We start from the raw sequence: 25,025 nt of genomic DNA on the forward strand, positions 1-25,025 counted from the left end.
TATTGACTGTAGTTTGTTTATCCCATGTGTAACTCTGTTGATATTTTTGTCGCACTGCTATGCTTTATCTTGGCCAGGTCGCAGTTGTAAATGAGAACTTGTTCTCAACTGGCCAACCTGGTTAAATAAAGATGAAATAAATAAAAAAACATTTAAACTATGAAATGCTTACTTACAAGCCCTTGACCAACAATGCAGTTTTAAGAAAATAGATATTTACAAAATAAACTAAAGTAAAAAATAATAAAAAGTTACATAATAAAATAATAATAACGAGACTATATAGAGGGGGGTACCGGTAATGAGTCAATGTGCAGGGGTACAGGTTTGTCGAGGTAATTTGTACATGTAGGTAGAGGTAAAGTGACTATGCAAGTAGCAGCAGTGTACAAACAAGGGGGGGGGGTGTCAATGAAAATAGTCTGGTGGCCATTTGATGAATTATTCAGCAGTCTTATGGCTTGGGGATAGAAGCAGTTAAGCAGCCTGTTGGACCTAGACTTCGGTACCGCTTGCTGTGAGGTAGCAGAGAGAACAGTCTATGACTTGGGTGACTGGAGTCTTTGACAATTTGGGCCTGCCTCTGACACCACCTAGTATATTGGCCCTGGATGACAGGAAGCTTGGCCCCAGTGATGTACTGGGCCGTACGTACCACCCTCTGTAGAGCCTTACGTCCGGACGCCGAGCAGTTGCCATACCAGGCAGTGATGCAACTGGTCAGGATGCTCTCGATGGTGCAGCTGTAGAACTTTTTGAGGATCTGGGGACCCATGCCAAATATTTCTGGTCTCCTGGGGGGGAAAAGGCATTGTCGTGCCCTCTTCACGACTGTCTTGGTGTGTTTGGACCATGATAGTTTGTTGTTGATGTGGACACCAAGGAACTTGAAACTCTCGACCAACTCCAATACAGCCATGTCGTTGTGAATGGGAGCGTGTTTGGCACTTCTCTTCCTGTAGTCAACGATCAGCTCCTTTGTCTTGCTCACGTTTAGGGAGAGGTTGTTGTCCGGGCACCACACTGCCAGGTCTCTGACCTCCTCCCTACAGGCTGTCTCATAGTTGTCGGTGATCAGGCCTACCACTGTTGTGTCGTCAGCAAACTTAATGATGGTGTTGGAGTCGTGCTTGGCCACGCAGTCGTTGGTGAACAGGGAGTACAAGAGAGCACTAAGCATACATCCCTGAGGGGCCCCCGTGTTGAGGATCAGCATGGTAGATATGTTGTTGGCTACCCTTAACACCTTTGGGCGGCCCGTCCGAACCTTCAGGATCCAGTTGCAGAGGGAGGTGTTTAGTCCCAGGGTGCTTAGCTTAGTGATGCACTTTGTGGGCACTATGGTGTTGAACGCTGAGCTGTAGTCAATGAACATCATTCTCACATAGGTGTTCCATTTGTCCAGGTGGGAAAGGCCAGTGTGGAGTGCGATTGAGATTGCATAATTTGTGGATCTGTTGGGGCAGTATGTGAATTGAAGTCGGTTTAGGGTTTCCAGGATGATGGTGTTGATGTGAGCCATGACCAGCCTTTCAAAGCGCTTCATGGCTACCGAAGTGAGTGCTACGGGGCGGTAGTCATTGAGGCAGGTTACCTTTGCTTTCTTGGGCATGGGGATTATGGTGGTCTGCTTGAAACATGTAGGTATTACAGACTCGGTCAGGGAGAGGTTGCAAATGTCAGTAAAGACACTTGCCAGTTGGTCTGTGCATACTCTGAGTACACATCCTGGTAATCTGTATGGCCATGCGGCCTTGTGAATGTTGACCTGTTAAAAGGTCTTGCTCACATCGGCTACGGAGAGATTGATCACACAGTCGTTCAGAACAGCTGGTGCTCTCATGCATGCTTCAGTGTTTAGGCGGGCTAAATGTTTGCTTATGGCCTTATACAGCTCGTTGAGTGCGGTCTTAATGCCAGCATCGGTTTGTGGTTATAAATAGACAGCTACAAAAATGTAGATGAAAACTCTCTTGGTAGATAGTGTGGTCTACAGCTTATCATGAGGTACTCTACCTCAGGCGAGCAATACCTCGAGACTTCCTTAATATTAGACATTGCGCAACAGCTGTTATTGACAAATAGATACACAACACCACCACTCGTTTTAACGAACGTAGCTGTTCTGTCCTGCCGATGCACAGACAACCCAGCCAACTGTACATTATCCGTGTCGTTGTTCAGCCACAACTCGGTGAAACATAAGATATTAGAGTTTTTAATGTCCCGTTGGTAGGATAGTCTCAAACGGAGCTCATCCAGTTTATTCTCCAGTGATTGCACATTGGCCAATAGAACGGATGGTAAAGGTGGGTTACCCACTTGCCGACGAATACTCACAAACCACTCGGATCTGCGCCCCCTGTATCTCTGTCTTTTCTTCATGTGAATGACAGGAATTTGGGCCTGGTCCGGAACAAACAGTAGTCAAAACTAGTGCACTATATGGGGAATAGGGTGCCATTCGGATGCAGAATTATTACCCAGTAGTAAGCAATCCTCTGTTTGCCTGGTGTGATCTTGACTCTGGCTTGCTGTCACTAAACCAGGGGACCAATAGAAGTAGGCTGATCCTTGGCCTCTCAGGACTCTCATCACCATGGCCCTGCAGTTTGAGATGATTTGATCCCCTCACGGCACACACTGCTGTACACAGAGACTTACAGACACGTAGCTACTCTAATGCCTCGCTAAGCTCTTCCTAATGCACTAGGCCTCTGAGGCTCCCCTCCCTGAATCCCCCGATACCACAGAACCTCCCAGAGAAAGACAGAGCAGTTCTAGGATTACACTGCTCTAATAAGTATCTATTTCCCCCCACAGTTTGCATAGACCCAGCGAGGCTCTGACGGTATGGACTTGGAGAGGATCTGGAAATCTCATTACAACTGAGCAAATACGTGAGGCATAATAATAAAACACTGGCTATTAAGTTAGAAACAAATTACAATTTGATAGAGAAATACGTGGTAATGGGCAGTAGATTGCAACTTGTCAAGTAAACGATGCATGAAGGGGCCTGTTGGAGATGGAGATGGCACTACCCGTCATTAACTTATTACATCTGCCTTGGGGTGGCGAGTAAACAACTGGAAACGCCTCAAGCTCGAAGCAGCAGGAACTCACTCACTTCAATAGTCTTCACCATTATTGGGTTGCAGATGGGAGAACTTCGACAGAAAATAAAATTACTCCGCAGAGAAAACGAGGCAGGGGATTATTAAAGGAGAGTGGATGGCTGGGGAGAGAGGGAGAGAGGGAAAGAGAGAGAGGGGAGAGAGGGAAAGAGAGAGAGGGGAGAGAGAGCGAGAGAGAGAGAGAAAGAGGGGGTAAAGAGAGGGGGAGGGAGAAAGAGGGGCTGTTCAAACCAGACGCCAGAAGCACTTAAGATCGGGTGAATCACTAACGAGCCGGAGACAAGGATTGGACTTGGAGGAAAAGAGGAATCTGTGACTTTGATTATTGGCTGTTGGAGGGAGAGACAGCTCTTCTGTTGGAAGGAGAGGCAGCTGTTCTGTTGGAAGGAGAGGCAGCTCTGCCCTAAGAGAGGCTGTTGGAGGGAGAGGCAGCTCTTCTGGAAGGAGAGGCAGCTCTGCCCTGAGAGAGGCTGTTGGAGGGAGAGGCAGCTCTTCTGTTGGAGGGAGAGGCCGCTCTTCTGTTGGAGGGAGAGGCAGCTCTTCTGTTGGAGGGAGAGGCAGCTCTTCTGTTGGGGGGGAGAGGCAGCTCTTCTGTTGGAGGGAGAGGCAGCTCTTCTGTTGGGGGGAGAGGCAGCTCTTCTGTTGGAAGGAGAGGCAGCTCTGCCCTGAGAGAGGCTGTTGGAGGGAGAGGCAGCTCTTCTGTTGGAGGGAGAGGCAGCTCTTCTGTTGGAGGGAGGGGCAGCCCTTCTGTTGGAGGGTGAGGCAGCTCTTCTGTTGGAGGGAGAGGCAGCTCTTCTGTTGGAGGGAGAGGCTGTTGGAGGTAGAGGCAGCTATTATGTTGGAGGGAGAGGCAGCTCTTCTGTTGGAGCTCTGCCCTGAGAGAGGCTGTTGGAGGGAGAGGCAGCTCTTCTGTTGGAGGGCGAGGCAGCTCTTCTGTTGGAGGGAGAGGAAGCTCTGCCCTGGGAGAGGCTGTTGGAGGGAGAGGCAGCTCTTCTGTTGGAGGGAGAGGCAGCTCTTCTGTTGGAGGGAGAGGCAGCTCTTCTGTTGGAGGGAGAGACAGCTCTTCTGTTGGAGGGAGAGGCAGCTCTTCTGTTGGAGGGAGAGGCAGCTCTTCTGTTGGAGGGAGAGACCGCTCTTCTGTTGGAAGGAGAGGCAGCTCTTCTGTTGAAAGGAGAGGGAGCTCTGCCCTGCGAGAGGCTGTTGGAGGGAGACGTAGCTCTTCTGTTGGACGGAGAGGCAGCTCTTCTGTTGGAGGGAGAGGCAGCTCTTCTGTTGAAGGGAGAGGCAGCTATTCTGTTGAAGGGAGAGGCAGCTCTTCTATTGGAGGGAGAAACAGCTCTTCTGTTGGAAGGAGAGGCAGCTCTGCCCTGAGAGAGGCTGTTGGAGGGAGAGGCAGCTCTTCTGTTGGAGGGCGAAGCAGCTCTTCTGTTGGAGGGAGAGGAAGCTCTGCCCTGAGAGAGGCTGTTGGCGGGAGAGGCAGCTCTTCTGTTGGAGGGTGAGGCAGTTCTTCTGTTGGAGGGAGAGGCTGCTGGAGGGAGAGACAGCTCTTCTGTTGGAGGGAGAGACAGCTCTTCTGTTGGAGGGAGAGGCAGCTCTTCTGTTGGAAGGAGAGGCAGCTGTTCTGTTGGAAGGAGAGGCAGCTCTTCTGTTGGAGAGGGAGGCAGCTCTTCTGTTGGGGGGAGAGGCAGCCCTTCTGTTGGAGGGAGAGGCAGCTCTTCTATTGGAGGGAGAGACAGCTCTTCTGTTGGAAGGAGAGGCATCTCTTCTGTTGGAAGGAGAGGCAGCTCTGCCCTGAGAGAGGCTGTTGGAGGGAGAGGAAGCTCTTCTGTTGGAGGGCGAGGCAGCTCTTCTGTTGGAGGGAGAGACAGCTCTTCTGTTGGAAGGAGAGGCAGCTCTTCTGTTGAAAGGAGAGGCAGCTCTGCCCTGAGAAAGGCTGTTGGAAGGAGAGGCAGCTCTTCTGTTGGAGGGCGAGGCAGCTCTTCTGTTGGAGGGAGAGGCAGCTCTTCTGTTGGAGGGAGAGGCAGCTCTTCTGTTGGAGGGAGAGGCAGCTCTTCTGTTGGAGGGAGAGGCAGCTGTTCTGTTGGAGGGCGAGGCAGCTCTTCTGTTGGAGGGAGAGGCTGTTGGAGGGAGAGGCAGCTCTTCTGTTGGAGGGAGAGGCAACTCTTCTGTTGGAGGGAGAGGCAGCTGTTCTGTTGGAGGGCGAGGCAGCTCTTCTGTTGGAGGGAGAGGCTGTTGGAGGGAGAGGCAGCCCTTCTGTTGGAGGGAGAGACAGCTCTTCTGTTGGAGGGAGAGGCAGCTCTTCTGTTGGAGGGAGAGGTAGCTCTTCTGTTGGAGGGAGAGGCAGCTCTTCTGTTGGAGGGAAGTACAGATCTGCCCTGAGAGACCCGGGATCCTCCAGCCTCCTCCAGTCCATTCAGCAATATCGGAGACAAATGAGGGCAGCGCTTGTTCCCAAGGTCAACCCCCACCTCTGCCAGTGGCCACGGGGGTCCGCAATTCTAATTCCTAATACACTTAAGAGTAATTAAAACCCATCTCTAAGAGAGGAGGAAAAGTCGATACAACTTTTTTCAGGTGCTAATGAGATGCTAATTTGATGGCCCCGCTAGGAGCAATAAGGTGCGGGAAAACTCAAGGTCAGGAATGAGATTTATTCCAGGTTTTTTTCTGCTGTTCACATTTTTTATGCGTTCGGTTGGGTCTACTAGCTCTCTTCATTTGGTCTCCTAGCTCTCTTCATTGGCTCTCCTAGCTCTTGTCATTGGGTATCCTAACTCTCTTCATTGGGTCTCCTAGCTCTTGTCATTGGGTATCCTAGGTCTCTTCATTGGGTCTCCTAGCTCTTGTCATTGGGTATCCTAGCTCTCTTCATTGTGACAGTTGCAATAAGGGCCTCATCAGACATATTCTGTGGTGTAGCAGTGAAGCTGAACACCCCAGGTTGTCCGATGTGTTGATGTTTGAATGTCCTTTCAAGCTAGCTCCCAACTCCCTATCATTTCCAGTGCTCCTTTTCCCCTGTGAGTTGTTTTCAAAGAGAGGTTTTCAGAGAGAGTTTTTCCGAGATGAGCATATAGCTTCACTACTTCGCAGTACCACGTACGGATAGCCCAGCTCACACCGCCTCATGTTTCCTGTGAGTCTGCTTCCCAAATGGCACACTATTCCCTATAGTGCACTACTTGTGGACAGGACCCATAGGGCTCTGTTCAAAAGTAGTGCACTACAAAGGGAATAGGGTGCCATTTGGGAGGCAACCACAGTCAGAGCAGTTTGTGTACCTCCCCACTGCGCCTGCTTTCCCTGGACCCAGCCAGTCGTTCCAGGGGTGCTGGCTGTCCCACTTTCCTTACAGGCAGAGGAATTGACATCACAGAGTTTCTCTCCCTCCCTCCTTGTCCACATGTTTATTCTGCATGTAGCCAGATACTCTGCTATCCACTTATATCACCCAAGTCTCTGGGAGTCTGAGCAATCAAGGCTCCTCAACCCTCGTTCATGTACCCACTAACCAAGACTGCTCTCCAATTCTCTCATGTTTATTAACTGGAGGTTCACTTTGGACTTCTAAGTGACTCCCCCTGGTGAACCCTGATGGTTCCTCTGGCTCTTTCAGGGTGCCAGTTTCTCACTGGAGTGCAGTGGAGTAATGGTGTGTGATGAAACTGTAGAGACAGTAATGTGGTTTGTGATCCCTGCCCTCCAGGGTCTGTGTAGTGGAGCCAGCCGAGAGAAGCTCATTTGTGAGTGTGTTGTTTTGCCTTCTTCCCATATGCTGGGATGTAAAGAATACTCCAATGCCTAAGTTCAATCAGTTCAGCATTAACCCAAAATAACCGACAACTTCAAGGCATATCATTAATTTTGTTTGGGCAATGTCGGAGGTGTAACTGCGTTGAAGCTGTCAAATCGGTGAATGGTTGCTCCTCTTGTGATCATCGTCACAAAACCACACCCATCCCTACATCCCACCCACGTTAGAAGTTTAGAACAAGAAAGGCTATATAGAAATAATGACACTCAAATTGAAAATCGTTAGAATAAGTATTGATACTAACCTAGTAGCGGTGTAGATTACAATACATTCCACGGTTTGAGCTTGTATAACACAGCTCCAAGGGATTTCTACCTATGGCAATGTCCTCTAGGTCAGTGGTTCCCAAACGTTTTATAGTCTCGTACCCCTTCAAACATTCAACCTCCAGCTGCATAACCCTCCAGCACCAGGGTCAGCTCATTCTCAAATGTTGTGTTTTGCCATCATTGTAAGCCTGCCACACACACACTATACGATACATTTATTAAACATAAGAATGAGTGTGAGTTTTTGTCACAACCCGGCTCGTGCGAAGTGACAAAGAGCTCTTATAGGACCAGGGAACAAATAATAATATAATAATAATCAATATTTAACCATCTTTCATATAAAACATTATTTGTTCATCGGAAATTGTGAATAACTCACCACAGGTTAATGAGAAGGGTATGCTTGAAAGGATGCACATAACTCTGCCATGTTAGGTTGTATTGGAGAGAGTCTCAGTCTTAAATCATTTTCCACACACAGTCTGTGCCTGTATTTAGTTTTCATGCTAGTGAGGGCCGAGAATCCACTCTCACATACTGTAGGTACGTGGTTGCAAAGGGTATCAGTGTCTTAACAGCGCGATTTGCCATGGCAAGATACTCTAGTAAAATAAATAAAACAACTATGAACAATGAAAACAATTCTCTCATTTAGAAGGAAAGATTACATTTCATCTTTTCACAAATAGTTTCATATTTAAACATTTAAATTGCACAACAATTCCATGTGAATCTGATAGAATGTGTAGACTTTCCAACTAGAATGTGTAGACTTTCCAAGATACAGTTTATGTCGTCCTATCGTCAGTAATAATGTCTCAGACGTCAACTGATCTGACATAATATTCTTTAAGTACCAATCCAACTGGTTGGTTCCGTTCCCAACCTTTTGATGTTACCAGACTCTCTCTATGTTAACAAAGGGCTTTCCAAGAGTCAAATCTTAGAGTAGAGAGAGAAAGGGGGGAAAGGAATTCATGGGGCTCATAAACCTCACCAACAGGGCAATGTCATGACATCACCATATAAGACGCTTCTGGCCCCTTCTTATTAATGGTATATGTTGCTTTTATACAAGTCTTACTACTCGAAAGTCATCTTAATTCTCGCTCAAAAAACTCCTCTGGCTTATTTTTCTAATTGTCATGTTTTGTTTCTAAATGTCTGCGCAATTGTGAAGGTTTCATCGAGTAGTGAGATAGTACTTTTGCACATATAACACACTGTGCCTGAGGAAAGGCACTACTCCCAATATATGTGAACACCAAATCAATGTAATTCTCATAATATTTGCGCATCTTCGATGGTCCAACGTCCCTGTCTGTTGTTCGGTGCTTTCCCGTGTAAGGGGGCAGTAGCTCTTCGGCTGTCAGTATCCATGTTAGCTGGGCTAACAACAAATGTAGAATTATTGAATTATTATTATTGGATGTGCTTGTGGAATCAGAACAATTTGTGTCGTTGACAGGTGCAGGTGTAGTACTGCTGGTAATAGCAGTACTACCAGTAGAGCTGGTATGTGTCTCTATGGACACGGGCCTTACTTTTTAATAACCATTTATACATTTTTGAGCAAACGGAATGAGCAGCAGCTACATACGGACCGTTAGTGGAATTCCTGTGAGAGAGTAGCGGTTAATGTGATTGGATGTTAATTATTTGACGAGGCTACCTGTATTTGACATTGTGTTGTTATTTCGCTGAATACTAGATGGTTTCATTTTATTTTTGGCAGTGAAAAGAGGCTACTCAGGTGAGAAAAAAACCTCACCCAAATGTATAGCCCCGTTGTAAAATATTAATGGACTGTTTGAAAATGTTACTTTTTTTTTTTATTACAAAAATGTGAATCACCCTAACCCTAACCCCGACGGTATTGCGTAAATGTTATTGCGGGTTAAGACTGAACTGACTGAATCTAGGCCCAAGTCCCGTCTGTCACATCTCCAGTCGGATACTGTGTTGCTTCTTCACACAAATACTGTACCTACAGTAGGGTAGAATTACTAATTTAAAATGCATCAGTCACACCACATTTAATTGAACACACTTTAAACAAAATAATTTGTTCTGCTCTCTCGTCTCTTTTTGAAGACAAATTGTGTCCCCAACATTCCCTCCCTAATGGTTGGTTCAAAGTGAGGCTATTGCGCCTCCGCCTCCTCCTCCGCCTCCGCCTCCGACCTTTACCCATCACTGAAACTGCTCTAAAGCACACATTACTGCAGTAACTGGAGATGTCAGTCACTTTGAAGGAAATGGCAAAAACCAAACTCCTCCACTGATTAGCTTTTTAGTGCGGCTGACCGAGTTGACAACTCTCCTTCTCTCTGAGGCACTTTTCACTCCATAAGGTAGGCTACTATAATAATAATCACCAAAGACACTTCACCGGTATTTTAAAAAAAATGAAAATATATAATCAACCTCAGGCTCGGCAAAGGCTTGCAGCAGCTGATGATAATAACAAGTTCATCAGAAATATCATATTTCATAATTGAGGAAATTAAATTCTCAGCATGCCTGCATCAGCTTTTCATTTTCAAAAGATTAGAGTTCAAGATTTGCATCGCTGTCCTACTAAGGCTGAAGGATTGTCAATTTTAAACAACTTGGACAACATCAGGCCTTTCAGTGAGAGAGGCAATCATTGAGAGTGAGAGGATGGAGGTAATGATGAATCAATATGAATTTGGCTGGTCCATCAAGTCAAAATATATGCTGCCATCTGACTATCATACTTTATCATTATGCAAATATTTTGCTGATCTCATTCCACAAAATCAAACTTCATCCTCAAACTTGTAGCCCAGCAGAGCATCATATAACAGCACAGGTTTTGGCTCGGAACCAGAAAATGGGGATACCACTGCTCATTCAAAGTAATAGCTATCTGACCCCCATAGCATGATGTCACAAAGAGATCTCACAAGAAATGTGTGAACATTGACAACACACCACGGTGTACCCGAAGACGGTCTACATTCGTTGGAACACCTGCACTGTTAACAGACAGCCAATAGGTAAAAGTTGCATAGTTGTGTAGTTGAGTGGTAACTCCAAGCACAGAGCCCTGAAGGTTGTGAGTTCGATACCCCAGACCACCTTTCCAGTTAGCTATCTCTCCTCCTGCCCTACTTCCCCATCTTGTTCTGTATTGTCTGAATAAATCCTTTTAAAAAAGGAGGAAGGAATTCTGCTCTCCAAAAAGAAAGGAATGGTGCAAAAGCAACACTGAACCATGCTTGAGAGCACCAGCTGTTCCCAGACGACTAGGTGATCTTGCTCTCCGTAGCTGCGGGGCCAGACGGAATACCAGGATGCATACTCAAAACATGCGCTGGAAAGTGTCTTCACTGACATTTTCAACCTATCCCTGTTATACCAACATGTTTCAAGCAGACCACAATAGTCCTTGTGCCCAAAAATGCGAAGGTAACCTGCCTAATTTCCTATCGCCCCGTAGCACTCAGATCTATAGCCATTGACGACAGATCAGATCAGCATAGTCCCCTCTAAGCTCATTACCAAGCTCAGGACCTTGGGACTGAACACATCCATCTGCAACTTGATCCTGGACTTCCTGAAGGGCTGCCCCCAGGCGGTGAGGGTAGGCAACAACACATCCGCCACACTGACCATCAATATGGGGGCCCCTCAAGTGTGTATGCTTAGTCCCCTCTTGTACTCCCTGTTCACCCACGACTGTGTGGCCACGCACAACTCCAACACCACCATCAAGTTAGCTGACGAAACAACAGTTGTAAGACTGATCATCGATGACGATGATGCAGCCTACAGGGAGGAGGTCAGAGACCTGTCCAAGACAATAACCTCTCCCACAACGTCAGCAAGGCAAAGGAGCTGATCGTGGACTACAGGAAATGGAGGGGCGAACACACCCCCATTGATGTCGACGGGGCTGTAGTGGAACGGGTTGAGAGCTTCAGGTTCCTTAGTGTCCACATCACTTAGAAAGTAAACATGTTCCACACACACCCACACAGTTGTGAAGAGGGCATGACAGTGCCTCTTTCCCCGCAGGAGAATGAGGGCCAGGCTCCCTGCCATCCAGCATCTCTATACCAGGCGTGTCAGAGGAAGACCAAAAAAATTGTCAAAGCAAAACAAGCCATAGACTGTTCTCTCTGCTACTGCACGGCAAGCGGTACCGATGCACCAACCTGCATTGACCCTTTTTTACACTAACTCTCTTGCACTGACTCTATGCACGTACACTGGACCCTATCCACACACTCACACATACTTACACTGACACCCCAACAAACACATACACACACGCGCTACACATGCCCACACACATAACATGAGCACACACGCATAGTGACACCACACACACACATACTTTCATATTCACCACATACACTGCTGCTACTGTTTATTATCCATCTCTTGCCTAGTCACTTTACCCCTACCTATACAGTATGTACATAGTTAACTCAATTACCTCGTACCCCTGCACATCAACTCGATCCTGGTACTCCATGTATATAGCCATGTTATTACCTCGTACCCCTGCACATCAACTCGATCCTGGTACTCCATGTATATAGCCATGTTATTACCTCGTACCCCTGCACATCAACTCGGTCCTGGTACTCCATGTATATAGCCATGTTATTACCTCGTACCCCTGCACATCAACTCGGTCCTGGTACTCCATGTATATAGCCATGTTATTACCTCGTACCCCTGCACATCAACTCGATCCTGGTACTCCATGTATATAGCCATGTTATTACCTCGTACCTCTGCACATCAACTCGATCCTGGTACTCCATGTATATAGCCATGTTATTACCTCGTACCCCTGCACATCAACTCGATCCTGGTACTCCATGTATATAGCCATGTTATTACCTCGTACCCCTGCACATCAACTCGGTCCTGGTACTCCATGTATATAGCCATGTTATTACCTCGTACCCCTGCACATCAACTCGGTCCTGGTACTCCATGTATATAGCCATGTTATTACCTCGTACCCCTGCACATCAACTCGATCCTGGTACTCCATGTATATAGCCATGTTATTACCTCGTACCTCTGCACATCAACTCGGTCCTGGTACTCCATGTATATAGCCATGTTATTACCTCGTACCCCTGCACATCAACTCGGTCCTGGTACTCCATGTATATAGCCATGTTATTACCTCGTACCCCTGCACATCAACTCGGTCCTGGTACTCCATGTATATAGCCATGTTATTACCTCGTACCCCTGCACATCAACTCGATCCTGGTACTCCATGTATATAGCCATGTTATTACCTCGTACCTCTGCACATCAACTCGGTCCTGGTACTCCATGTATATAGCCATGTTATTACCTCGTACCCCTGCACATCAACTCGGTCCTGGTACTCCATGTATATAGCCATGTTATTACCTCGTACCCCTGCACATCAACTCGGTCCTGGTACTCCATGTATATAGCCATGTTATTACCTCATACCCCTGCACATCAACTCAGTCCTGGTACTCCATGTATATAGCTATGTTATTTTTACTTGTTATTGGTATTTGTTATTCAATGTGTATTTATTCCTTGTGTCACTATTTAAATTATTATTATTATCTTTATCTTTAACTCTACATGTTGGAAAGTATGCATTTCACTGTTAGTCTACACCTGTTGTTTACAAAGCATTTCACTGTTAGTCTACACCTGTTGTTTACCAAGCATTTCACTGTTAGTCTACACATGTTGTTTACAAAGCATTTCACTGTTAGTCTACACCTGTTGTTTACCAAGCATTTCACTGTTAGTCTACACCTGTTGTTTACCAAGCATTTCACTGTTAGTCTACACCTGTTGTTTACAAAGCATTTCACTGTTAGTCTACACCTGTTGTTTACCAAGCATTTCATTGTTAGTCTACACCTGTTGTTTACCAAGCATTTCACTGTTAGTCTACACCTGTTGTTTACCAAGCATTTCACTGTTCGTCTACACCTGCTGTTTACCAAGCATTTCACTGTTAGTCTACACCTGTTGTTTACAAAGCATTTCACTGTTAGTCTACACCTGTTGTTTACAAAGCATTTCACTGTTAGTCTACACCTGTTGTTTACCAAGCATTTCACTGTTAGTCTACACCTGCTGTTTACCAAGCATTTCACTGTTAGTCTACACCTGCTGTTTACCAAGCATTTCACTGTTAGTCTACACATGTTGTTTACGAAGCATTTCACTGTTAGTCTACACATGTTGTTTACAAAGCATTTCACTGTTAGTCTACACATGTTGTTTACAAAGCATTTCACTGTTAGTCTACACATGTTGTTTACGAAGCATGTGATAAAATAAAATGTTATTTGATTTGAAGTGACCTCAAACTTATGAAATGTCAAACTGTTTTTGAAAGGTCATACTTATATCACAGAACACAGTTTCCAGAGGGAAACAGACTAAACAAATAACTCTCTATATGGAGATTCCTGATGATACCTGTTTCTAATCAACAGGTATGAGGGAATAGAAGATCTATTCCTTGTTACTCCCGATGCAGAAGCAGCTTGTCATTTGAACAGCCCCCGAAAAACCTGTGACAGAGTCATTACTTTCACCATTGTTCGGCAAAGTTGACTTCAAAAGGGCAAACCTCTGATGCAGTCTGAGTTAAGAGAGAGGCAGGTGATGGGGGGAGGAGGAGGGAGAAGAGAGGGGGAGAGAGAGAGAGAATACTACTCCAAGATGGGAGATGGAGAGGGGGAAGGCCTTTGATCTGAGTGCACAAAAGAACAAAAGAGACAGAGGAGCACAGAAGATTGCAAAGAAGGCATGTACTCAATTCCCAATAGAAAAGAGACAGAGTTGTAAAGAGAGAGAGAGAGAGAGAGAGAGAGAAAGAAAGAAAGAAAGAAAGAAATAGAGAAAGAAAGAGATAGAGAGACAGAGAGGAGGGGAGAGGGAGATAGAAAGAGACAGAGGAGGGAGAAAGAGAGACAGAGGGGGGAGAGAGAGAGGACAGGAGAGAGAAAGAGAGACAGAGAGGACCGGAGAGAGAAAGAGACAGAGAGGGGGGAGAGAGAAAGAGATCAAACAAAACAGGACAAGACCAGCATGTTCTAGTATTGATTCCACTCGGTGGGTTGTTTAGGGAGTTCTTTCAAGTCCTATCCTAAACCAATTAGCATCGAGTTTCTTCTAGGGAACTGGAGTCAACCACAGTGGCCGTCTCTAACATTGTTAGCATGTAGCTTACAACCAAGTCAGCCAAGCCCTTTGCTCCACATTAAACATCAACTTTTAATTGGCATGTCAAGATGATGGCATGTCATGCTAGTTGCTACAAGAGTTTACCCATTGTAAAGTATAGTCCTGTGGGTCCACGTTCTCTTGCATGTCAAAACTCTCACCACAGAACAGACTGCATGCTGAGAAGTAACAGTATCTCTCAGTAACTGAAAATGTATCTGAAAAATTCAAACATGTACTGTAAATGCAATACATTTTCATTAAGCAGCAGCAACCATTTTAAAGAAGGGCAAAACAAGATGGTGATAGCCTAGTTGAGACAGGAAACTACTGTCCTGATCCTCCTAAATTGTCGTCATGACTCCACCCAAGTTCAAATGAGATGTTGGGACGGCAGGTAGCATAGCGGTTAAGAGTGTTGGGCCAGTAACTGAAAGGTTGCCGGTTTGAATCTCTGGGCTGACTAGGTGCATTATTTGAATGTGCTCTTGAGCAAGGCACTTAATCCTAATTGCTCCTGTAAATGGCTCTGGATAAGTGTGTATGATGGACAACAGTCAAGACACACATTAGAAACATTCTCACCTTGGAAGACAGCTGCATTCTGGATGATGAGGAGTTTGAGCGGTGCGCTGACTGTCTGCAGGCCTGACTCCATATTCTGCCTGGCAGTCATCTGGTAACGTTCCTCCATCCTCCTGGAACAGCAAGTCAGGCCCTTGGGCTGGCACACCTGCAGGTCTGCACCTGGACAAGAGGAGGCAGGAGAGACGTGTGTGTCCCAAATGGCACCCTATTATATTTACAGTGCACTATAGGCCCTGGTCAAAGGTTGTACACTATTAAGAGAATAGGGTGGCATTTGGGATGCAACAGTGGATAAGTTGCCCAAACACGCTGATCTAAGGTCAGTTGAGTGTTTCCCACTACTAGTGAAAGTTACGATTCGGTGAGGGTAAGCTGATCCTAGATCTGTACCTACAGTATGGGCAAGATCTATGGGCAGTTTGTTTGCAAGAGATCACATTTGCGAATTGAGTCTAGCTACCATGTGAGCAGGCAGCAAACAGCTTGCATCAACTGGAGTCCAGCCTCCTCTGAGGACTATGTGTTTTAGCGCACCTGAAACCTTAAATTGAAACTCAAAAGTTCAATTCAAATGAACCCTTTAATTACAATTCATTTAATTCCATTTCCCCTGCTCTTTGCAAATAATTGCACCAGGGCTGTAGTTCCTGTTCACAGTGAGTAAAGAATGTGAAGATTTCCCCAACTATGAGATGAAATGTAACCCATCCTATCTCTCGACTTGCATGTAATAAGTAATCTGACAAACATGAGAATGTGTGGAAAGACTGAGCTTTTGTTTTCCTTTTGAAACTTCTAAAGCTGAGTGCTGAAAGAGGAGGGTCAGACAAATCACTTTTACAGGAACATCCTGCCTGTGTGAAATACTCAAAGACATGACAAATGGTAGGTTGATACGCTAACAGCTTTCATCATGACCACTGCTTCTGAAGGTTGTTTAGAAATAGAAGTCATAATTGGATTTGCAGGGTTCTTTTGAAAGGTGGACATGTAAGTCATTGAAAGAGAAATTGAAGTGACAAGGATGTTTTCGTCGGACTCTGTATACATATGCCCGGGTCAAAGAAGAATTGCCCCAAAGAAATGATTTTAATGTGAAAAGTTAAATAAAGATTATGGTCTGACTTGTATCAAGGCTACCCTCAAACACAACCGTTGACCTTGTTGAATAGTTTACCTTTAACTATATCAAAGTTACAAAGAAATATAAAACAAAATATGTGTGGGGTGCTCTGATAAACACTGGGAATCAAGAACTCACCTCCCAATGGGCAAAAACTGGTTGATAGGAACAAAACCTTCCATACATGTTTGGCCATGGTAGAGTGTTACAAATTCACTTTTTGGACCTGAACACCGAAACATTCAGGAGATAGAAGTGCACAAAGTTTACCCATTTTACACACCCGAATATTATATTATTCTTCAAAAGTAGTAGAGAGCCCACTCTGTCCAAAAATAAAACGAGCTGGTTACCATCAGTCGCGCAGCCTCCACCACATTGTAATGCACTACAGGTAGAGTATAGTAATGTGGAGCAGAAATGTGCAGACCTGACGAATAAGTAGGCATGACGCACATTCACATTCATAATCACAATTAGTATCACAATCACATTCGCATTCAGAATCACATTCAGTATCACAATCACATTCACATTCATAATCACAATTAGTATCACAATCACATTCACATTCATAATCACAATTAGTATCACAATCACATTCACATTCATAATCACAATTAGTATCACAATCACATTCGGAATCACAATCATATTCACAATCATATTTATATTCACAACCACATTCACAACTACATTCACAACCACATTCACAACCACACCTCTCTCACTTCCATGAAAAAACGAATAGTAATCTGCAGAGGAGGGTGAGGGCTTGTTTAACAGATCTATCTGAGAGAACTACCCAACACTGGCTGATTGATAGCACAATAAACAAACATCAGGAACTGTGGTTGATACAAGGTTGGTAGAACTGTGGTTGATACAAGGTTGGTAGAACTGTGGTTGATACAAGGTTGGTAGAACTGTGGTTGAGACAGGGTTGGTAGAACTGTGGTTGAGACAGGGTTGGTAGAACTGTGGTTGAGATATAGTTGGTAGAACTGTGGTTGAGACAGGATTGGTAGAACTGTGGTTGAGATAGGTTTGGTAGAACTGTGGTTGAGACATGGTTGGTAGAACTGTGGTTGAGGCAGGGTTGGTAGAACTGTGGTTGAGGCAGGGTTGGTAGAACTGTGGTTGAGACAGGGTTGGTAGAACTGTAGTTGAGACAGGGTTGGTAGAACTGTGGTTGAGACAGGGTTGGTAGAACTGTAGTTGAGACAGGGTTGGTAGAACTGTGGTTGGGGAGGGGTTGGTAGAACTGTGGTTGACACAAGGTTGGTAGAACTGTGGTTGAGACAGGGTTGGTAGAACTGTGTTTGAGGCAGGGTTGGTAGAACTGTAGTTGGGGAAGGGTTGGTAGAACTGTAGTTGGGGAAGGGTTGGTAGAACTGTAGTTGGGGAAGGGTTGGTAGAACTGTGGTTGGGGAAGGGTTGGTAGAACTGTAGTTGGGGAAGGGTTGGTAGAACTGTGGTTGGGGAGGGGTTGGTAGAACTGTAGTTGGGGAAGGGTTGGTAGAACTGTGGTTGGGGAGGGGTTGGTAGAACTGTGGTTGACGCAAGGTTGGTAGAACTGTGGTTGAGACAGGGTTGGTAGAACTGTAGTTGGGGAAGGGTTGGCAGAACTGTAGTTGAGACAGGGTTGGTAGAACTGTAGTTGGGGAGGGGTTGGTAGAACTGTAGTTGAGACAGGGTTGGTAGAACTGTAGTTGAGACAGGGTTGGTAGAACTGTGGTTGAGACAGGGTTGGTAGAACTGTAGTTGAGACAGGGTTGGTAGAACTGTGGTTGGGGAGGGGTTGGTAGAACTGTGGTTGACACAAGGTTGGTAGAACTGTGGTTGAGACAGGGTTGGTAGAACTGTGTTTGAGGCAGGGTTGGTAGAACTGTAGTTGGGGAAGGGTTGGTAGAACTGTAGTTGGGGAAGGGTTGGTAGAACTGTAGTTGGGGAAGGGTTGGTAGAACTGTGGTTGGGGAAGGGTTGGTAGAACTGTAGTTGGGGAAGGGTTGGTAGAACTGTGGTTGGGGAGGGGTTGGTAGAACTGTAGTTGGGGAAGGGTTGGTAGAACTGTGGTTGGGGAGGGGTTGGTAGAACTGTGGTTGACGCAAGGTTGGTAGAACTGTGGTTGAGACAGGGTTGGTAGAACTGTAGTTGGGGAAGGGTTGGCAGAACTGTAGTTGAGACAGGGTTGGTAGAACTGTGGTTGGGGAGGGGTTGGTAGAACTGTAGTTGAGACAAGGTTGGTAGAACTGTAGTTGAGACAGGGTTGGTAGAACTGTGGTTGGGGAGGGGTTGGTAGAACTGTGGTTGACACAAGGTTGGTAGAACTGTGGTTGAGACAGGGTTGGTAGAACTGTAGTTGGGGAAGGGTTGGTAGAACTGTAGTTGAGACAGGGTTGGTAGAACTGTGGTTGGGGAGGGGTTGGTAGAACTGTGGTTGACACAAGGTTGGTAGAACTGTGGTTGAGACAGGGTTGGTAGAACTGTGGTTGGGGAGGGGTTGGTAGAACTGTGGTTGAGGCAGGGTTGGTAGAACTGTGGTTGAGACAGGGTTGGTAGAACTGTGGTTGAGATAGGGTTGGTAGAACTGTAGTTGAGACAGGGTTGGTAGAACTGTGGTTGAGACAGGGTTGGTAGAACTGTGGTTGAGATAGGGTTGGTAGAACTGTAGTTGAGACAGGGTTGGTAGAACTGTAGTTGAGACAGGATTGGTAGAACTGTGGTTGAGATAGGGTTGGTAGAACTGTAGTTGAGACAGGATTGGTAGAACTGTGGTTGAGATAGGGTTGGTAGAACTGTAGTTGAGACAGGGTTGGTAGAACTGTGGTTGAGGCAGGGTTGGTAGAACTGTGGTTGAGGCAGGGTTGGTAGAACTGTGGTTGAGGCAGGGTTGGTAGAACTGTGGTTGAGGCAGGGTTGGTAGAACTGTGGTTGAGGCAGGGTTGGTAGAACTGTGGTTGAGGCAGGGTTTGTAAAACTGTGGTTGAGCCAGGGTTGGTAGAACTGTGGTTGAGGCAGGGTTGGTAGAACTGTGGTTGAGGCAGGGTTGGTAGAACTGTGGTTGAGGCAGGGTTGGTAGAACTGTGGTTGAGGCAGGGTTGGTAAAACTGTGGTTGAGGCAGGGCGTACTAGCAGACAGGTGCTTTACTCTGAGAAATGACACAAAATCAATGCAGAACATGATGTAAGGTAAAGGGGTTGATACCACAATCCATAGGAAAGGGTCATTGTTGCACGGTATAACAGAAATGCTTTTTTCACCTCGATCTGTTTCAACAATAGATCTTCAGAGCTCAAATCGATATTGGATGGAGCCCAGGCAGTAATGAAAAGACAAAACACATTAAGGTAACATGGAAGGGAGCTAGAATGGCCAGTAAACCAGAGGAGACAGGCACTTTATAATAAATCATTTTACTGAAAAAAAGACACCAATAATCTTTATTGCAAACATACATACTGTAGCTAGCTAACTCACAGGTGGATCCAGGGCCACATCAGACTGAAATATATAATGACTCTCCTCCCATATATCGGTCAACAAGCACCTTCAGTATGCACACTGACTGGCCTAATATCTTAAATCAATAGCTTCAAAGGAGTCCTGACAGATAAAATCAAGTTAATTTCAGACTGCAGGGACAAAATGATTAAACTGTCAATACCACCCTGGGAGAGGTAAGCGCGTGTGGAGGGGGAAGAGAGACTAGAGGATTTAGCAATTATCTTCAGCAAAACAGACAGTTTCATCTGCCTTTTTGCAGATGATAAATGTATTTCATTACAGAAGTTGAGAGCAGTGGGGAATAAGTCAAGGTAGTCTGCAGGGAAAATTAAAACCTAAAAATGACACATTCTAAATAAAGCCTTTCTGACAAGACAGACCGCTTGGAACCAACATCCACCTCTTCTCCTTTACTATAGTCCTCCTCCTCCTCGTCATCACACACTGTTCTGCTCTGAGCGTGTTTCACTCAATCTTTTACACTGCTGCCAAAAGCTCCACCTTTTTAAAGGCCATACAGACAGACAGTTTTCAGGCCACACAGACAGACTGTTTTCAGGCCACACAGACAGACTGTTTTCAGGCCACACAGACAGACTGTTTTCAGGCCATACAGACAGACCGTTTTCAGGCCATACAGACAGACCGTTTTCAGGCCATACAGACAGACCGTTTTCAGGCCATACAGACAGACCGTTTTCAGGCCATACAGACAGACTGTTTTCAGGCCATACAGACAGACTGTTTTCATGCAAGCAGAAAGCCCTCCTATTATCATGTTTTGCTTTGTGCATAGTCACTTCATTAAGGAAAAATATGTAATATATGACATTTTACATGAAAATGCCCTCCAACTTCCAGTTAAATGCAAAATGACACCATCATCAAATTTAATCCTCTCAATCAATATCCTGCAGTTGTAGTTCAAATATTCTACAAGTTAACAACATTATTTAATCTGTTCTCGTTCCTCAATGTGTTTCCACAATGCATACAGTTTTAATTCAGTGATTGCCCTCCCGTCCCATTATCCTCCAGTGCCATTGTCTCCTCCCGTCCCATTGACTTCTCCCTACAGGTCCCCTGGCCTCTGACTGTCCTCCCGCCCCATTGTCTTTTCCCTGCAGGTCCACTGGCCTGTGACTGTTCTCCCGTCCCATTGTCTCCTCCCTGCAGGTCCCCTGTGTGTCTGAGGCTGAGAGTGAAGCTGAACAAGACAGCTCCTGCAGGGCCACAGTGAGGGCTGTGTACACAGCACAATCGTACACTTCATCTTTAACAAGCTCCCAGAGCCAGGCTTCATACAGGTCGGGGGACTGGGACCATACAGAACACAACCACCATGTTCTTCTGTTTCTCTGCTGCTTCGCTAATTAGAAAGCTATCAGTATGCAAGTTTAATGGAGACCAAGGAGGGAGAGGAGGGGGAAGGGAAAGAGAGACAGAGAGAGACCGAAAGTGAGAGAGAAAGAGAGAGAGAAAGCGAGAGAGAAAGCGAGACAGAGAGCGAGAGACAGAGAAAGCGAGACAGAGAAAGACAAAGAGCGAGAGACAGAGAAAGACAAAGAGAGCGAGACAGAGAAAGCAAGAGAGAGAGACAGAGATAGACAGAGAGAGAAAGAGGCCTGTGTTGTTAAGATATAGTATATGTTCAAAATATAAATGCAACATGCAACAATTTCAAAGATTTTACTGAGTTACTGTTCATATAAGGAAATATAATCAATTGAAATAAATGAATTGGGCCCTAATCTATGGATTTCACATGACTGGGAAAACAGATATGCATCTGTTGGTCACAGATACCTTTTTTTAAAGTTAGGGGCATGGATTAGAAAACCAGTCAGTATCTGATGTGACCACCATTTGCCTCATGCAACGCGACACATCTCCTTCTCATAGAGTTGATCAGGCTGTTGATGGTGGCCTGTGGAATGTTGTCCCACACCTCTTCAATGGCTATGCGAAGTTGCTGAATATTGGCGGGAACTGGAACACGCTGTCGTACATGTCAGTCCATGGAAGAACTGGGAAATGAACAGCTTTCAGGAATTGTGTACAGACCCTTGCGACATGGGGCCGTGCATTATCAAGCTGAAACATGAGGTGATGGCGGCGGATGAATGGCACGACAATGTGCCTCAGGATCTCATTGTGGTATCTCTGTGCATTCAAATTGCAATCAATAAAATGCAGTTGTGTTCATTGTTTGAAGCTTATGACTGCTCATACCATAACTCCACCGCCACCATGGGCAGTTAAATAAAGTGGCCTAGTTAAATAAAAGTTCAATGTAAAAATAAAATAAAATGGGGCACTCTGTTCACAACACTGACATTGCCCACACACCGCCATCTGCCCGGTACAGTTGAAACCGGGATTAATCTGTGAGGAGCACACTTCCCCAGCATGCCAGTGGCCATTAAAGGTGAGCATTTGCCCACTGAAGTCGGTTACGATGTTGAACTGCAGTCAGGTCAAGGCCCTGGTGAGGACAACGAGCACCCAGATGAGCTTCCCTGGGGCGCTTTCGGACAGTTTGTGCAGAAATTCTTCAGTTGTGCAAATCCACAGTTTTATCAGCTGACTGGGTGGCTGGTCTCAGACGATCCTGCAGGTGAAGAAGCCGGATGTGGAGGTCCTGGGCTGGTGTGTTTTTAAAATTAATTTCTATGTTATTTTTTTCTCTCCCCAATTTCATGATATTAAATTGGTAGTTACAGACTTGTCCCATTGCTGCACTCCAGTACGAACCCGGTGGAGGCGAAAGTCGAGAGACAAGAGTCCTCCGAAACACGATCCTGCCAAGCCACACTGCTTCTTGACACACTGCTTGCATAACCCGGAAGCCAGCCGCACCAACGTGTTGGAGGAAACACAGTACAACTGGCGACCGTGTCAGTGTGCATGCGCCCGGGTCTGTAGTGACGCCTCAAGCACTGCGATGCAGTGCCTTAGACCGCTGCACCACTCGGGAGGGCTGACATGATTACACATGGTCTGCAGTTGTGAGGCCTGTTGGACATACAAACTGTAAGTCGCTCTGGATAAGAGCGTCTGCTAAATGACTTAAATGGAAATGAATACTACCAAATTCTATAAAACAATGCTGGAGGCGGCTTATGGTAGAGAAATTACAATTATCTGCCAACAGCTCTGGTGGATATTCCTGCAGTCATGTGTTATATTCCGGGGGCATGCCAATTGCACGCCCACGCAGACATCTATGGCATTCTGTTGTGTGACAAAACGGCACATTTTAGAGCGGCCTTTTATTGTGCACTTGGGTAGCCTAGTGGTTAGAGTGTTGGACTAGTAACTGGAAGGCTGCAAGTTCAAATCCCCGAGCTGACAAAGGTACAAATCTGTATTTCTGCCCCTGAACAGGCAGTTAACCCACTGTTCCTAGGCCATCATTGAAAATAAGAATTTGTTCTTAACTGACTTGCCTAGTTAAATAAAGGTAAAAAAAAAAAAAATCTAAATGATAATGCTGTTCAATCATCTTCTTGATATGTCACACCTGTCAGGTGGAACGATAATCTTGGCAAAGGAGAAATGCTCAATGACAGCGATGTAAATAGAAATATGCTTTTTGTACTTATGGAACATTTCTGGGATCTTTCATTTCAACTCATGAAACATGGGACCAACACTTTACATGTTGCGTTTATATTTTTGTTCAGAGTATATCAACTACTCGTGTTGAGACTGAGAGGAAGCTGTGGGAATCCCATCAGCTGTCTCCAGGGCACAACCAGCCACTAACACTAGGCAGGAACATTATGCATAAATAAAATAAAACAAAGACCATTTGCAACCCAAACCAAGGAATTTACATTTACATTTTAGTAATTTAGCAGACGCTCTTATCTTCAGAGACTTACAGTTAGCGCAATGATCTTAAGATATCTAGGTGGGACAACCACATATCAGTAAAACAGTTATACTTATGAATCATCTGTCCATAAAACATTCAGGTGCTTTTTGGTAAACTTGAGTCAACTTTCTGGATGAAATAGGTCCCATTATGCCTGGCGAAAACCAAACACTGAATTCCACAGTAAGAAAATGTGATGGTTAGGGGATGCTTTCCTGCCTCAGGACCTGGAAACCATGAATTCTGCTCTGTATCAGAGTCTACAGGAGAATGTCAGGCCATCCATCTATGAGCTGAAGCTGAAGTGCAGCTGAGTCATGCAGCAAGACAATGATCCAAAACACACAATCAAGTCTACATGAAAATGGCTAAAAAGTAACACATTGTAAGTTCTGGAACTGCCTAGTCAAAGTTCAGACAATTGAGACGTGGCAGGTCTATGACTTTTTTGGACAACGCCTGGTGATGTACTGGGCCCTATGCACTAACCTCTGTATCGCCTTGGGGTCGGATGCCAAGCAGTTGCCATACCAAGCGGTGATGCAGACAGTCAAGATGCTCTCAATGGTGCAGTTTTATAACTTTTTGAGGATCTGAGGGCCCATGCCAAATCTTTTCATCCTCCTGGGTGGGAGTTAATGTGTGTGGACCATGTTAATTCATTAGTGATGTGGACACAGAGGAACTTGAAGCACTCAACCCACTCCAATACAGCCCTGTGAATTTGGATGTAGGCGTGCTCGGCCCTCCTCAGAGAATCTATGGTGGGGAAAGTGCACAAAGCAGATCTACAGTTGAATTCGGAAGTTTACATACACTTAGGTTATAGTCATTAAAACTAGTTTTTCAACCATGAATACCGAGTTATCCCTCACAGCCACCGTACAGTATTGTCTATGACTGGCTAAGGGAATGACAGTTGTGTATTGCTAATATTAGGTCACTAATGTGAGGATGTTTGAGTTGGAAAAGACCTAAGCGGTTTATTAAGAACAGGTCTCGTTCTTTCAGCATAACATTGGCAACGATGTATTGTATGTCTCATGTCAATCAAACAAGTTTCGAGGCGCTGCGTGCTAATGACTCAATTGGGTAGTTCTGATGTCTGTAAAGAAATTGGCGGGCTGTAGGTTGATTCTGTCGCTATGATTGGATAGCATGCACCTGTTTTTCCTGCTCACCCTTATCATATGCTCCTATCATTTAGATGGGTGGTGCCAGCTGTCCAAGCCCAACCCTCAAATATCCTTGTAAATCGGCGATGTCATGGATTCCTTAAATCTGCGACATTCACATTCTGTAAAATACTGACCTTATGACTAAAGTTATCCTACTTGCACTTTTTATTACATTTCAGGACTAGAATTTATGTTTATGACTACTACCAATGCCAAATAGGCAGTTTTCAACCAGAAATGGTTTGTTTGTTTGGTTGGTTCAGTTGCTCTTTAAGAAAACTAGGCTCTTTTCATTTTGATA

General features: G+C 45.4%; 1 protein-coding gene across 1 annotated transcript in view; it reads right to left on the minus strand.

Annotated features, from left to right (window-relative positions):
* The window catches only part of gpc3 (glypican 3), a 566,197-nt gene that overhangs the window by 525,864 nt on the left and 15,308 nt on the right, over positions 1-25,025 (minus strand). The window contains exon 2 of the mRNA XM_065018217.1: positions 15,033-15,194. Within this exon, the coding sequence (XP_064874289.1) occupies positions 15,033-15,194 (162 nt within the window). The remainder of the gene's footprint in view (positions 1-15,032; positions 15,195-25,025) is intronic.

The sequence above is a fragment of the Oncorhynchus nerka genome, linkage group LG5, assembly GCF_034236695.1.
Source record: "Oncorhynchus nerka isolate Pitt River linkage group LG5, Oner_Uvic_2.0, whole genome shotgun sequence".
NCBI classification, from domain to species: domain Eukaryota; kingdom Metazoa; phylum Chordata; class Actinopteri; order Salmoniformes; family Salmonidae; genus Oncorhynchus; species Oncorhynchus nerka.